This window comes from Colossoma macropomum, unplaced genomic scaffold, assembly GCF_904425465.1.
Source record: "Colossoma macropomum unplaced genomic scaffold, Colossoma_macropomum, whole genome shotgun sequence".
Classification (NCBI taxonomy): domain Eukaryota; kingdom Metazoa; phylum Chordata; class Actinopteri; order Characiformes; family Serrasalmidae; genus Colossoma; species Colossoma macropomum.
Window position 1 is genome coordinate 19,131,027 of NW_023494805.1, and position 16,795 is coordinate 19,147,821.

The 16,795-nt window shown below is 39.1% G+C and overlaps 1 protein-coding gene and 1 long non-coding RNA gene across 7 annotated transcripts in view; one reads left to right on the forward strand and one right to left on the reverse strand.

Moving 5' to 3' along the window:
• LOC118825682 overlaps nucleotides 1-16,022 on the forward strand; it is a 112,354-nt gene extending 96,332 nt beyond the window's left edge. For 5 of the 6 annotated variants that reach the window (XR_005008682.1, XR_005008686.1, XR_005008683.1 and 2 more), the window contains one exon: nucleotides 8,562-10,124. This is a non-coding gene — a long non-coding RNA (uncharacterized LOC118825682). Of the gene's footprint in view, nucleotides 1-8,561; nucleotides 10,125-15,907 lie in introns of those variants that run through there. The other variant, XR_005008685.1, reaches the window with a different exon arrangement.
• fam49ba (family with sequence similarity 49 member Ba) overlaps nucleotides 10,264-16,795 on the reverse strand; it is a 31,394-nt gene continuing 24,862 nt past the window's right edge. The window contains exons 5-11 of the mRNA XM_036596427.1: nucleotides 16,000-16,136; nucleotides 13,296-13,373; nucleotides 12,268-12,384; nucleotides 12,093-12,172; nucleotides 11,877-12,003; nucleotides 11,648-11,718; nucleotides 10,264-10,734 (exon numbers count right to left, since the gene is read on the reverse strand). Of these exons, the coding sequence (XP_036452320.1) occupies nucleotides 10,668-10,734; nucleotides 11,648-11,718; nucleotides 11,877-12,003; nucleotides 12,093-12,172; nucleotides 12,268-12,384; nucleotides 13,296-13,373; nucleotides 16,000-16,136 (677 nt within the window). The 3' untranslated portion in view covers nucleotides 10,264-10,667. The remainder of the gene's footprint in view (nucleotides 10,735-11,647; nucleotides 11,719-11,876; nucleotides 12,004-12,092; nucleotides 12,173-12,267; nucleotides 12,385-13,295; nucleotides 13,374-15,999; nucleotides 16,137-16,795) is intronic.

Genomic DNA, 16,795 nt, shown 5'->3' on the forward strand with positions numbered 1-16,795 from the left:
TGAGGTGGTATGGGAAGAGAGAGAGAGAGAGAGAGAGAGAGAGAGAGAGAGAGTGCTATATGAGCAGTACAAGAGGCCTCTGTTGTATTGGAACTACCCTGACCCCACCAGCCCTCCACTCCTACACACACATCCTAAACACAGGGTGGCCTGAAGAGATGAAACGCAGCACATACACGGCTAAATGACTCTATTTTCATTTTCAGTCAGTGAAAGGTTGGTGGGGGGTGTCCCCATTGATATCCTTCTGACCTGCTGTACAAGGTACCCTCCTATCTATCACTGCAAAAGCTTTTCCTGACCTCTCTGTGCTTATTTATTGCTATATAGCATCAATACTGCCTTTGTTGCCAGGAACAGCATGAGCAAGGCCTTGTTGTGCAAGAGTGATGCCATACTGCTCTACATGGGTGTGTGTCTGTGTGCATGTAACAGCTGGATTGCAGTGGGTTTTTTTTTTCCTCTGTGTTAAAGAGGTGGTCCAGTAGAGTCCCGAGGCCTAGTAAGCACAGATACTTTTAACACCTTGAGCAGACAAGGATGTCCTTCAGACTTAGAACTTAGATTTAGAACTTCTAATATGTTGGTATCTCACCATTTTTACATAATAATGTAGGGAAAGTCCTTTGCAGCAGTGGGAGAATTCAGTGTGCTGTATGGTGTCTGTGTTTATATACTGGGATATCAATAAAAACAAGGTGTGGTGGAAGAAAATGTATTCTGATTTTGTAATGATGACCATGATAATAAGTAAAGAAATGTAGAATCTGCTTTTTTTGAGACAGATGCATGTCATTTGTAATCAAGTGCTAACAATGTGAGCAAAACAGTTTGGCTTACTAAGCATTTCTAGTCAGCTGGAGTAAAAATTGAAGGAAAGTTTTAAAAAAAAATAAGGAAATTCAGTTTTCCATTATATGGGCCCTGTAGAGTATTCAACATCATAAAAAGTACAATATTTTTTAATAATACGCTGGCCGCAAGCCAATAAGTTTGTTAGCCCTGATTTAATATACGCTTAAGAGGAGTGTGCTCTTCTTCCCTGCTCTCTGTTTTGAGGTAAAGTGGAAGCATTATTTTTAGAGAAGCGAAGGTCTTGTTTGAGGTTTATTATACTTCATGCAAAATAATCAGTATTCAACTGAGTGCTATGTTTGCTCCTGTCTGTTTAATGTATTGTTCGAATGTTGAATTGAGAGACTTGAATTGAACGATACAATACGATATGTCGTATTGTTACACTACTGTTGCTACTTCATGCTCACCCTTATCTGTTGGGCAAGGTTTGTTTTCATTAATTAACATTGTCCATTAATAGCGTATAGTCTATTAGTTTTAGCTAACATTTAATTTTGAATATCCATTGTTGTCTGCCTCAAGTATTCACATTTTCAGACATAATTGGCTATTATTATTATTGTTATTTTAATTTTGATATCCACTTTGATATTTTTGTCTCTTGTGATGTTAGTCACATGCTAAGTGCTGGGCAACATGGTCTCCCATGCTTTTAAATATGTACTTTGCATGACCATGCAATCAAACTAGCTGCCTGTCTGCTCAAAGTGAGTCACTTTGTTATGAAAACGATAGGAGGCGTTCAGCATGGAGCCCAGGCTTATAGCCTTCATTTTCATTCAGCTGTCAGCTTCACTGCGAGTTTAATCACCCAGGTACAAGTAACCAGCACGGCCTGACTTTCAATTACCCTGCACACTGTGCTCATACACCGAGGACCTGGATAAAACACTCTCCCGTTTTATTCATTGAGGACTGCCAACTTTTTTAAATGGCTTAATTTTTACAATTTAGTTGCTAAGTGGCTCTGCACTGCCCGTGAACATTTAGTGCTTAAATTAGCTCTGAAACTGAGAGCAATGCTAAATAATTCTTCTTCTGTAGCTTTCACAAAGGCAATGGCTAACTCTGACTATAAGAGCTAGGCCTTTGCCATGAATGTCAAAACTTGGTCAAAAACAAGAAAAAAAACAAAAAAAGCATCTCTGCGATAATGCTAATTTCTACCAGAAATTACTCTGAGATTCTAGTAGCATTAACAAGCTAAGCTAGTGATGATTTAAAAGAATGACAAAGAACTACTAGAAATACTAGTACTCACAGTTAGTGATGTATATAGGCTTCCCGAAGGCCTAGAATGACATTTTTACTGAGGGTGTATTGATTCACCTCTAGTGCATGTAAGAAAAACATTAACATTTTAACATTAATATATGAATACAAGAAACAGGCACCCCTTCTTTTACTGTATCAGAAAATACATTGAGATGGTCACAGCCATTGTAGAAAAAGAAAGTGAAAATGTGGTTCATTCCACTGTCATTTTTTAATTATGTTGGTGGTTAATGCAACATGGTAGGCCATCAGTTCAGCTCCTGAAGTCCTAACCAATGAGAGAACTTGCTTGCCTATATCTACCTTAGATACCGTGGAAAAAAATCTTGATTGGATCATTTTCTGTTGGATGTTTTAAAAAGTCAACATTAACAATCTTAACAATGAAATAAGATTATTAGTACAGTACTTCAAGACAACAAGCATAATGCTTTTATTGAATAAAAATAAACTAAAATCATAGACATGTATTTATTTAATTCACATCATTGGGTCTTCTTTGAAAGCCTGCAGAAGGTGCTGAGGATTCCTTACTGCTGATATGTGTTGCAACTAAATGTTGCATCCTTAGGCAGAGGAAAATCATTGTTGCCCCTTCTTGCAAAATAGAATGTCCACACCTATGAATGACCCTTAACATGTTTTGATTATTTACTGGAAATTAGCAGCAGAATGATTAATAGTAATGATAAAAACACAATGGAAGAATGCATTGCTATTTGTGTCCTCTCCCCAATTTGTGAGGCTTCTGAGAGACAATGAAGGAGAGAGAGGAAATCGTATTATAGGCAATTAAAGCATTTGTCGCTATAAAGCCCAGCCACATGGCCATGTGTGCTGCTCTGGGAGAAACTACTGTTTGCCCAGTGATTCAGTGTTAAATCATTCACAGCATCCTCGTGTTGAGCAGCTAAAGGGAAATGACGCTTCCTGCTCATGAATGAAAAAGATGTTTGTTCCACCGGATACAAGGGCCTTTGCTAAAAGTGATGTTGAACAGGATTTTGACACATGTTTTGTCAGAACATGTTTTGATTATTTACTGGAACCTAGCTGAAAAATTATGAATAATAATGATTAAAAAAAAGGGAGAAACAGTAGAAGAACAGAACTCACCGGATTAGGCAGTGAACATGCAAAAAAAATGCAGCATATTCATCTTCACATTTATAGCCGGTAATAAAATCTGGACATTAATATTTTAGAGGGCTTTCTCTCTCAGCATTAGTGTTACTGCAGCGTTGGGCTCCCCATCAGTCTTCTCACCTCTAGAGTAAAGACTTGAATTGACGTTCATGGCATGGATTACATTTCTGCATCTGTAAGCTAAAACGAATGCACCGGGGAGCATCAGGACGTGCTTCCGAAGAGAGATGAAGATTTTATACTGATCTCACTGAACACGCCCTAAGAGAGCCAGGCTGAGAGATACTGCTGTAACCTTGTCTGTGTATCTCTGCCAGCCGTTTCCTCAGATAATAGTGTATAGCAGCAGCGCTGTTGATTGAAGGCTGTTCCCTTGTCTTTTTTATAGAAAAGAATGGAAAAAGAATGTATGTTTATAATAGAGCTGAATATCATTCCTTATTCGTTGTCATGACATCGGCCTTTGCAGTACTGATATTGCCGAAGTGTGCAATATGCAAACGAGCTTTGAACCAATCACTGAGTGTTTTATTGTGTGCTGTGAGCATCCTGTCAAATCACAGGTGTCCTTTGGCTGTTTGAGTGAATCAACAAACATAAATCATTTTGTTCAAAAGTAATGCTGGCGAGTCTTTAACCAAGTCACATCTAGATTTTTTCTAGATAATGTGTTTTTGATATATTTGAAGGTTTGTCAAATAGAAATATGCAGCAAAATAATTGCAGTTTGTAACGAATTTAATATGTATTTAAAAATCAACTTTGAAACATTGGCCCCTTATTGGTCTGTTGTGGACACCTTTTTCACAATCAAAACTAGGGATCTGGGTGCAGCCTATCAGAGTAAAGTGGGTGAGAGGGGGAGGGTCCAGCTTGTTATACACACACCCGTTCCCAAAATGACTGGGCTTTTTATTAAGTAATTATAAATTGTAGGAGTTGTGATTTTTGTTTTATTAAAAGGCAACGCAGCATGCATTGAAAAAGTTCTGTTTAAACACTAATCCATTAACATTACCATATGAACACAAGGCACATAGTCAGGCACTCTTTATTTTTGCTGTATCTAAATATATACTGTATCGAGACCACCACCATGTTGTATTAAATTGAAGTTACTTCCCCTCTAAACACTGCCTTTCTGGAATGATTGCTCGACTGCTAATTAGGTCAGTTTGGGAAAAGTTCATAGGTTATCGTTTACATGTAAATTGTTGACTCCTACTTTTAATATTGCAGTATTTATTGCTAAAACTTAAAATATTACAATGTGACTTTTCCCCTCCATATATTGTTCATCCTGAGTTTAGAACGACTCTGAAGGGGCCTCTAATAGGCAAGGTCAATGCTAGAGCTGCAACTCCATCTACAGGTCTCACTCACAAACACTTTAACATACTACACAGGCTCAAACACTGAAGTGCTGAGATCAGAACTTTAACCAATGCTGGGATACATAAATACATCTGTATTGCACAATACGTTCAACGTGCTCTTTGTACTCAATGTGAAATCAGTTTGAAATGCCAGTCCAAGTTAACCCACAGCACAAGACATGAAAGTATTTCTTCCTCCTCTCGTTCCAAACAGGCAATTGCAAAGCTTTTTGGAGGAACTTGAAACTCCAACCAAAACTAGACCAGAGACGGCACTTGCACTTGATATGTCTACACGCAGGTTCCTGTCTGTGCGCCCATGCCTAATTGATGAGCACGGGCTGAGGCAGCAGAGTGAGTCAGGCGCAGGCCTGTGTTTTGACTGGAGTGGATTAGCGGTACGCTGCCTAATTACAGTAATGTGATTACGTACTGACAGCTGGGCCGCTGCCACAGGACTGCAACAAATCTACAGGCCAAACACCTCCACCAGCCTGCTTCACCCGTTGTGCAAGTCCCTTCGCTGGCAGAGCGCATAATCTTAAGCATATGAGCTGAAAGCGACACCAACTACCTCAGAATGGAAAAGTATTTCAGCTAGTCAAGATACATTTTCGCCCTTGGTTTTCAGACATCAAGATTAAGCACGAACATGCATCTCACAGTTGAATGGGTTTTTGAATAGAAGCCACAGACAGAAGAGCAGACGTCCCCATCAGGAAGCAGCATGTCTGTCAGCCAACCACTGAACCGCAAGACTTCCTTACATTAAAGGGGAATACCATTGATTCTTTCACTACTTTTGTATATGGTTGTGCTAAAACTTAGTTCAGAAGTTTTGTGACGCTACCATCATCTGTGCTGAAATAAGAATACAAACTACTTTAGGTTGCCCACAATGTCTGGTTTAAAAAACCACAAACGTGAAAGGATATTATTCGCTGTCTGTATTTTACATTTGTGCCTTGATGTCCGTCTAGTGCAAGATCATAAGGAGATGAAATGACCCTCTCTGTCTCTCTGCTGCCATCTGCAGCTTCTGCCTTGCACTTTCCCCAGATTCTTGTGCTTTACATATGCACAAAGGCAACAAAAGACTCTGAAGTGGTTCTATGTGTAGAACAGCAAATATGGGGAACGTCCAAGATCGTCCAACCTCATCCAACAGGATGTGCAAGAATGCTCGCATATACCAGCCTTGACTGTGGCAGGCAGTGGGCTCAAATCTGACTGACTCACATAATCCTCAACATTGAAATGGCATTAGTCAGCCTGAGCTGTAGTCACTCTTTCCATGTCTGTTGTAGGATTAGGGTAGTCCAGTGCTGCATGCAGTAATATTCACTCAGAATCTCTTGGCAGAAAGGTATTTCTGTGACCAGTACTCATCTTTACAATTTAGATTAATGTGTCAGGACCTTTCATGGAAAGAAGAAGTCATGTCCTCACTCAGTCTGAGAGTTGGAGGAAAACTGCAACAACAGTACCAGTTGTGCCATAATCAGCAAAACAAAATGGTTTCTGCTTTCTTCTGGTGGAAACGTCTTGCGTTTTGACTGATAGGGCCATTGACAAATTGCCGCCAGTATATCCCACACCTGGAGCAATATCTTCTAAAGCCTACATAAAATATGGCTCTCATATGGGCTGTGACAAGCCTGGTAGTTGGCCATGACCTGCTGTTAGCATACCGTCAAGCAGCCCAGTCCTGTTTGGTTGTATGAGGTGTAATGCACAGGAAGGGATTAGTTCCTCTCCACTGAGACCTCTTCATAACCTGCCTCAGTGTTGTTCTCACTTCTTCCACGAGCACTTGTCCTTGGTGACTTTGTTTGTTTGTTTGTGCTGACAGCGGCGTCGAAGAGCAGTGTGGCTAATCCCGCCACCATATGGTGTTTGGTCTGCTTTTTAGTAGCCACCCTTAGAGATGCCGCTGCGGTATTACGGGTCATACAGCAGTACTGGCAGGAAGTCACTGTTGGTGCTTCCTGCTGTTTGGGCATATAGACCAGGCCAGGAGAATGGGCAGGGTTTTGGCCCTATCCCAGCCACCACTGGGGAAAGTGTCTTAACCTGTCAGGAAGGCTATTAAGAAAACAGCACACGTTCTGTCCAGGAGAAGTGCAAGTGGGAGCAGCCATTGCAGACAAAAACCCAGACACTAGCCACAGGGCCACCAGACACACAGGAGGATGTGGCGTAGGAGCACCAAGCAGGCTGAATAAGTGTGTGAGCAGAAGCTCTGCAGAGGTTGGAGACAGAGAACAGATAAAACTGTAAATGTCCACCCAGAGTGGGAGTAGAGTTTTCCCAGAGAGACTGACATCACTGTTTCCTAGAGTAGCCCTGTGCGTTTTAGTGTTTTCCCTGCTCTAATACACCCACTTCGGCTCGGGAAAAGCATGTTAACCCTTAGTTATCATCAGTGATAACAGAAGCATGGTATAATTCAGCATTACTTCTAACTCATAGCTCACTGGAACTGGTAAGAGTTCGGATTATAACTTTGAATAGATTTTACGTTTGTGTTGTAAGAGGAGATATTTTGTAATGATTTCACTTAGATGAAAAGTTAGTTTTGTGTGCAGCCTTGTTTTGCAGAAAAACTTCATATTTTGTGCAAAAGTCAGAGACCACCAATTTGTTTATTTCATTCCCTGGCAAAATGGCCTTTATTTACAAGTTATTCATTTTCCACTGTCAGAAAACATATATTTAACAGAAAATTACACAGCCTCCAACACAAAATAGAATATCAAATCTATCACTATTTATTGTGTCCTCTCTTTAACTTCTCTGTCTTTTCAATCTTTAAACCAAAGAGTTACAAAATCTGTTCCCAAAGGAGTCAATGACATTACATTCTTCAAAGAGACTCTAACATTCACACAAGCAACTACCCAAACACACCTTAACTGTCCCACAGATTTCATGTGTGTCTAAATTGCCTAGAGGAGATATTTCTAAGAAGATTAGATATAAGATAATCCACTTGCGTACAGAAGGGGAAAGTCAAATGAAAATAAGCGAATAAACAGAAGTTTCTAAAACTGGAATTTAAACAATGATTAAAAGATATAGAGGCTTCTATAACCGTGCAAGTCCTGGTAGACCACCAAAACTGTCACCATGAGATAAACAGCACTTAAAGCTCCATTCTTGCTTCAGATCTGAAAAAATCCACAGATATTTCTGTTTATCCTTCCACTGCGAGAAGACAACTCAATGCTATGGGTCTAAAAGGATGTGTAGCTGTCAGGAAGCTCTTACTGAGATCAAGAAACAGACAAAAAAAAGAAGAAAAATTGCACTGGAACACTGAAACTGGACATCTGAGATGTGGAGTACGGTTTTATGGACTCAGTAAACTAATTTGTAATTGGGATTACTTAGATTATGAGAAAAAGAAATGCAGCCAACTTCTAAGAATGAACTTTGGAGGTGTGGAAAAATATCCCTGCAGATTTCTTTGGAAAAACTGAAAGCAAGTCTGCCAAAAATAATAGAAGCTGTAGCAAAGGCAAAGTCACACTAAATACTGATACATTTGCTATTCTATTTAGTTTTTAGGCTTCTGTGTAATGTTCCGTTAAATGTATGTTTTCTGCTTTTTTCTGACATTGAAAAAATAACTTGTACTTAAAGGTCATTTTGACTGGTACTACAATCACTGAAAAGGTAGTCTCTGACTTTTGCACAGTACTGTTATTATTTAATAACGTTTGAATAGTTTGGCAAAAAAGTAGTAGCTCTTGGTGGGATCAGATGTTAGGATTGGGAGGCAGGGTGGAGAACCACAGGTCAGTGGAACATTTGGGGCAGGGTAGTATAAGTACTTTGCCAGTAAACTCTCACCCCGTGGCCTGCATGATGTGAAACTCATAAGCCCTTTCTCCTCCCTCACAGTGATTTCTCCAGAATGGTCAGCTGATCAACAGGCAGCAAACTACGCACGCTACATTCCATCTGGCTGAGAGAGAAAGTTGGCCTGCCCTCAGCCCAGCTGAGAGTGAGAATGCACTGGGAGGCTTTCCCAACTCTGTTTTTCCCCTTTCCCTTGGATTCTTTGCCCATTTGGAGTGGAAAGATGGCTGCGGTAAGAGTAGAGGGGGATGAGAGTAAAGTGGCTCATGTGTTGACTCAAAGATAGGGAATCAGAAAAAGTGTCCATGATGAGCAGTCCAGACGCTGCATTAGTAACAAGGATGTGGGTTTGGAACCAGCCTTTTGTGGCCCAAATATGGCAGTACCAAACGATGAGGAAGCATACTGTTTTATTGAAAGCAGGCTTTTGTGAGAGCGTCAACATACAAAATTGTAACTAATTTTACATGCATGCCCCATTGATGATGCATAGACATTCAATGCAAAAAACTTGGAACATGGAAACACCCCATTTTTGCCTGATATGGGAAACCCAAAGTAAAGGCAGCACTGTTCCCACATACTTTGGGCTACAGCCATGATCTTGGTCTCTTTTGAAAGGTAACACTAAGGTTTTTCCCCAACCATCAGAATAATTGAAAGAATTATTGACACAGAGTAACAGAGGCTAGAATGGAGTTTATTTCCACCTGACTCATAGATCTTTAAACTGATCTCTGAAATGTTGTCAAGACCACATTTTGGATTATGATGTGTCGGTGGATAGAGGCAAGGCTTTGAATATAAAGACTCACAGATTTGCAAGCGTTTGCTCATTCTGTGCGTATGTTGCAAATGAGACAATCATTACTGCTGTGAATAATGAATCATAGAATGGTTTGTGGAAATTGAATCTGATTTGCTGGATGATTTTACTGTATAAAAATGATGTAGTAAAAACTGGAAGTGAACACTTCAATGGAAACGTGCCAGTACTGGTACAGTGATCTAGAAGAGGTTAAAGGAGAATTCCAAAATTCTTCTCAATATACAGTTGATGGATTTTTTATATAAAATGTTCTTAGAACACAAAATATTGTGTCTGCTTGGTAGAATTCCACAAATGCACACTCTCCACCAGTTGTGCTATTATTTCCTTATTAGTATGAGACCTAATGAACAGAATGCATGTAATCTTATAGTGTTGCCTAGGGCTATTTTACTACATCATTTGTTTTTAACATTGTGGGTAGGAATGTGTTTCTATTCGCCAGTACTTTATTCACTCTCAGGTGGAGGAGCTCAGCTAATGTAGTACAACCAGAAGACTAATTATCAAGCTGGTATCTAAATAACACGTTCTGCTCATATTTTCATTAAATGTTATAATGTATATTTATAATTTACATAAAAACCCAAGAGGGTGATGTTAAACTGTTTATATGCTTATATAAACAGCTCAAATAATTGTGATCAGGTGACCATTTCTGAACCCTTAAACAGGATGCAGTTTAAGCCCTGCGTAAGCTTGTGGGAGGACATTTTCTGCAACATATCTTACTAAAGACACAAAGATTATTTTTCAAAGCCATGAAAACTGTAAAAGATTTTTCCTTTGGGGATAATTTCATCTGATAGTAAACAGCTGAAGATTAGTTAGACATCTGTATCCCACCAAATATATCCAAATGAAGTACTGCAAAAAAAAAAAATCTAGCTGCAAAATAGACCAGACCACAGAGACTGAAATAGACAGCTTCTTTATTTTGTTCAAAAGAGTTATCAAAAGTCACAGCAAATAATGTCAATCAGTAAAAACCAGATAGCTACATTACACAAACAAAACTGTTTTATCCTGCCTTGGTATTCAGTCAACTATTAAAAAAATACACAGGGGGAATAAAATAAAGAAACACCACAGCAGATAAGCTCCTTTTCAGAATTCATTTTCAATCATATTACTACAAGTCTAAAATAATAAGATGATAACCACCATACACCTTCCAAACTTTACAGCAGGGTCTCCTAGTAGCTGCCACCCAATACATGGCCATTCTCATTGCATTTTAAACACACTGTTGAAGCAGTCTCATTACAAGAGGGGCACAATCCTCAGTGTTCCAAGAAAGTACCTTTTCATGGACAATGTCAGACGTGTAACATATTTTTGATTTGCTTGGAGGTAGTATCATCATTCAGATGTTTTGTTGTGTACCTGTATCAAAGACAACAATAAACAGAATAATCTTGGAATGATGCATAGAATCCATGGAAATGTGTGTTTATTAGCATAACAACACCTGTAATGGTACAAAGTGTAAATAGACCTGTCACAATTATTACATAATCACCTGATCACAATTATTTGGGCTGTTAAATATAACAATTGTGGAAAATACTTTCATTTTTATCATTCTTGTGGCACAACAAACTGTTGGATGTGAATTGGGTTTTTATTCTTTGGATTGAGGCCAATGCGTAGAAATAAAATAAAGTAGAAAATACATTTATTGAGACACGTCATGAGTCTTGCTGGTGCTACTGCATCTTTAGACAGCAGCAGTAAGTTTTTGAGCTCATGCTGTGTCAGACGGCACATCAGCCTATTTAGCCACTTTAGGCATGTACTTTATTAGTTGCATGTAAAGAGCAGACCATTAAATTTTTAATCAGTTATTTAGATGGCATTTAATTGGGATTTCATGTTTGTGACAGGCCTAAGTGTAACCCTATTCAAGCTGGACTAGTTTTACTGTTTTAGGCAGCTGGAAGACAAGGTGTACACTGCTAAAAGGGAGCACAATTTGACAAAATTCCTCTAAATGTGAGCTACAACATTTGTGCTTTTTCACTTCCATTCCACTTTCTGCACTTCATGTTTTTACTGTTATTACGTGTGCTGCCACTTGTGTACTGTTGATATGAACATCCAAACTAAGACCTTTTAAATATGGGTAATCTGTGGTAGTTTGGAGAAAGTACCCATATATGTCAACTTATACAGCCAGTCGGTTCCATTACAAATTACATTACACTGGTTAATGCCTCCACTGGTTAAACTAGTCCAGCTTGAATAGTGCTTTAGTGTCAAACACTTCAGAAGTTTTACAGTGGGGGAAGTCACAGACCTGAGCGCATTGAGGAGACCCTCTACCCTGTTGGGCGGCTCATCCCGAAGAACCTTAATGCATCCTTTCATCTATCAAAAAGGGAAAGATAATATTATTTTTATTTATTTATATATATATATATATATATATATATATATATATTATATATATATATATATATATATATATATATATATATGATTGCATGAATATAGCTGTGTACAGAATTACTGTAAAGAGTGCTCACATCGATTTTTGAGGACTTGACAAAAGCTCCAGCAGGATGGACGTAGTCATAGAGGATGATGACTCCCACCATCACACGCAGGCAGAATAACACTGTCTCATCGCTGGCAAAACGGCTACGGTACTCCCTGATCTCACATGCACACAGAGCAAATTACTATGGTTGAAAACAGACAAAAGACTAATAGAAGAAGACTTTTATTAACTATTAACTTACGGTGTCTCTAGCATGACTTTACACACACTGGCCATTGTGCTCAAACAGTCTGTTGTGTTCTCTATGGGTAAATCTGAATTCTGTCAAAAATAGAAAAATGGTTATCAGCAGGCTCTTTAGACACAGACTTGAATATGTCACAAAATATTAATGTTAAGAAATCCTGAGTACTAACATCTGATACAAACTTCGTTGTGGCATCACTTAATGTTTTCAGCATGGGTGTGGCATTGGCATAGAAGAGAGACATGCGATTGGCCAGTTCGTTGTTCACCTCATTCTCCTCCTCTGTCTATAGGCACAAAACAAAGCAGTTATGTATCTACAATGCACTGAAAGCATCTTTATCTGCATAGCCTATGTCATCAAACATTAAAATTAGCATCACTGTAGCAGCTACTTAGGTTATGCATTAAACATTTAATTGGCCTGTTGTTTAAAAAGATGCAGAGTCAGGCTGTATATGCATCAAAAGTAGTGTGTGATAGTGGGAGAGAAAAGAGTATGCAGTTGCTAAATTGGCTGGAAAATCTGAATGTATCAAAAAATATGGCTTAAAAAAATGTCCCATGCACTTAATCATGCAAATGGACCCAAGGCTAGAGGGCAGTCAGTACTCTGTGTGTGCTGAAAAAGCACATTCAGCTGACCTGAAGTGTTCTATTCATTACTCTGGGCTGCAAATTGAATGTAAATCCTTCTTTAATGCACACTCAACATGCAGACATGTCCTAACTGCCCGTACGCACTGTTACAACACCAAAGCCCACGTTTCATTAGATGAGGGGGTGGCGATAATTATTCCTGACTGCGAGAGCTTTTAATTGGGGAGGCAAGGTCAAGCACACCCCACCCCCCTCGTCTCATCTCCTGTTTGGGACAGTAATGAGAGTGAATCCATTAGCATACTAGCTCGCTTTCATCCACCTCCGCACAAGCTCAGCCCTGTGTCAGCTAAAAAGAAGCGCCAGTGTGCGTGTTGTAGATGGATAAAAGAAAATAGATGGAATGAGCGGAAATGAGAGAATATTCGGCGTTTTCCTGAGTCAGGACCTCTGTTTCCTAATGATCGGAGCAGAGCGGATCAGAGCGCCGCTCGTTAACCCTCCCTGACCCTGGGGAACGGAGCATTACTAAAACATAAGCCCTCCCATAATGAGGTGACTTTCCAGAAGAGCGCTCTGAGAAAAGGGCCGCACTTACTGCCAAGTTGTTGATTCGCATGCGGCTCAGCGTCCTCCGATAGTAGCTGAAGTCATTCTGGATGGCTGGGTTGGTCATCTGGGGAGAAAAGATGCAGGTAAAGATTAAAACGGTGCCTAAACAAAGCCTAAACTGACTCTATACCGAATAGTCACTCTGCACTTACATGCATTTATGACTGTATTAGAACACAATGAGCAATATATTTTTAAAAATTCACACTACTTTACAAATGTATGAATTAAAGTGAGCAATTACTAAATCAGATGAACGTAAGGTTTCATCCATTGCTAGTTGGCCCATATTTACCAAAATATACTGCCAGTGCAGGAGAGAACAGAGAGCACGTATGTTCACCTTCTCCATGTTATTAGGTTAATAGAGGATGTCAGCTTTTGAGGAACGATATAAAGCATGAACACACATGCTTTCTGTTCTCTTTAATGAATTTACATAACCAAATTGCATGCCTACAAAGAGGCTTCCTATTCAGACATACTCTGATGTAATCTCGCAGGAATAGATCATTACAGTAATTCAGTATTACAGTAATGTAAACACAGACTGAAAGACCTCTCAGACACATTTAAATGAACACTAATCTTGCTCTTGTTATAGGAGGGCTTACGTTTTAGTAATGCTTATAATTGCACTCATTAAAATGTCTTATCTTTGCGTATTGTGTTTTTCTAGGTTTTAATACAGTCTCCTTTTTCTGCAATTGTCTTAGCTTAAGGGTATGTTTGAACTCTAGCCTAGTTTACTGTCTAAGGGACAACAAAGCACTATTCGTCACTCTGTATAAGACCATCTGCTTAATGCTATAAATGTCAATGTAAATGCAGTATGTCCAAAGCTGACTTCCCTAAATGGGGTGTTATGTTAAGCGCTGTTTTCTCTGATCTGGGCTACAATCACCCCACAATTTGGTGCTGGTTTTATTATTTATTACACTGTTGAGTTAAAAATATAGTCATAATGAGTAGGGATGCATCAATATGGGAATATGTGGTCAATGACTGCATATGATCTCCCTGAAAGTTTTCTTGATCTTCCAGACCTGAACTTTTTTTTTTTTCCCTAAAGATGATTGTGACCAAGCCATAGCCCTAATCAGTCTAAAACAAAGATAATGAACTAACCTTGCTTAAAATTTTGAAGAGAATAGTTAATCTTTAACTTTATGCCTTTTGGAAATCAGTTCATCTTCTACTCACTTATTCACACAGTAACAAAACATTTGCCCAGCTGTGCCCAGACGTTCTACAGATGTAGAAATTGGGGCTAGGTCTACTTGGATTAGTACCATGATGAAACATTACATTTATTGTAGAGGGTTAAAAATGCAGTAAAATGAAAAATATGTAGTAACCTAGTGTCACCTAAACGTTCTACTCTCTGAAGTACAGTAAATATCCGCAGTCACTGATAAGATTCTTCCATCATCCTGCATCCCTTATAATAAAAATATTGATAAGCAGCACTGATTCCAAGCCTTGTGCAATGTACAATTTTTCAGATAGTCTCATCTATACAGTCTCTCTTATATTCAGGACCAGAGAGGTATGAGTGTAAAGTGTAAAAGAAGAAGTGAGCACCTCAGCATGCATTTCCAGAAGTCTTGCTAACAAGACAGCATTCCCTGAAGGAAAAGAGACAGAGCTACTGCTCAGGCTTCTGCTTTGTGTTCCTGAGCAGATGTCTCTGCTGGTGGAGCGCTATGGGATCCTCTCCCATTCTCTTTCATACTTTCATTTCCCCCGCCTCTTCCCCTCTCTTATCCATCTCCTCTCGCTCACCCTGCTGCTTTCTTCATCCCACTACATTCATCTTCCATCTCTCTGCTCTGTAATTCACCACTAGCTTTCTCTAGCTGGCTCACTCTTTCTCAGCCTAAAATCCTTTAAGTGACTCTATACCTTCATTACATTTATTGTATTAACTTCACTAAATGTTGTGGTAGTGACATTTTTTGATAAATTTGAACATAACTAAAAAATACTAGCCAGTACATGACTAGCGCAAACAGCTTTGAATAGTTGTACACTCATAAAAACATATTTTTTACATACAATATTTTTCATTAAAACACCAAAAGTTTACTTAATTGCAGAAAATGTGTTTCTGTAGTGACAATTTGTAATGTTACATAATGATTTTCCAATTTTGGGACACATTTACTTCAAAATCTCAATTAATGCCTTGGCTTTAAATAATTCATAAGATAATTCTAGTAACTTTAATAATAATAATAATAAAAAAAAATGAACTAATTCTGTAGAACGATCGCTATCAGAGTAAAGTGGGGGGAGATAAGTGGGCAGAGCTATACACGCATCCACAGCCAAAGGTCTGGGCCTTTTCCACAAGTTGCTTATAAATATTAGGGGTGATTTTTGGAGGTTTATTTTGTTAGAAGTACTTCAGCTGTTGGAAAAAGTACTAGTTGAGAACTTTTATTTATGTGAGCCAGTATATCTATGTAGTTTACAAATAGAGCTCAAAACATTTTTCACACATGCATAAAACATCACAAATCAAACTGAATCTTGATCTCAGAACTAAAAATTATATGGAATCTAAAAATATTTGTATTGTTATACTCATACTAGATTAGACAACTGATGAAGAGAGAACGAAGGAGGAGAGCAAGAACCCAAGAACCTTGGGCGGAGAGCAAGAACCAAAGCTGCACCACATGTACCTTGAGCTCATCGAAGCGCAGTGTGAAGTGCAGGATCTCAGCGAACTGCCGTGCCAGAGCCTGCTCCTGCTCCAGGTGCTGCGTGGGGCTACAGCGAGCACTCGTTAGGAACCCCAGTAGGCCGTGCAGTGTGCCCTCTACAAGAGAGAAGAGAGAAGGTTATGGTGATTCTGTTCAGCAAGTAATGTAATAGATAGATACACAGATAGAGAAACAGATGGATCAATCAATACTATAAATCAATAATATTTATAAGCACTGATGGATGAACTGACAGATCAGTCAGTATTATAAATGGAGAATAGACACATGTGCTGATTGGAGCAATAAAGGAAAGGATAAAAAAAAAACAGCAATAGAATCCAAATGAATGTTGTCCCTACTAAGGTTGTCCTTAAAATTTCTATTTCAATAGAAGACCAGCAGATTGACCTATAATGTGGTAGTGCTCTATTCACTCAGATAAGCTAAATAATAAGCAGCAAGAGGGCAAAATTCTCCGGCTGCCTCTTTAGTGTACCAGAACACAGGGGAGCCACAAGGACTCTTCTATTCAGATCGCATCCACTTGCATTTTTCACCATCTAGTCTAATTTCTGGCAGAAGAACACAAATCTTGGCACCCAGCAGGGAGATGTGAAGTTAGCCTGGGTCTTTGAAGCCTCTGCCCTGCCTCTTCTCCGGAGAGCACTCTGATTGGCTGGTGATTATGTGAGATTAGAAGACGTGTCACAGTTAATTGGGTCATGACCTACTTCTCTACATGTAAGGCCCGTTTCACTCATATGAATCACTC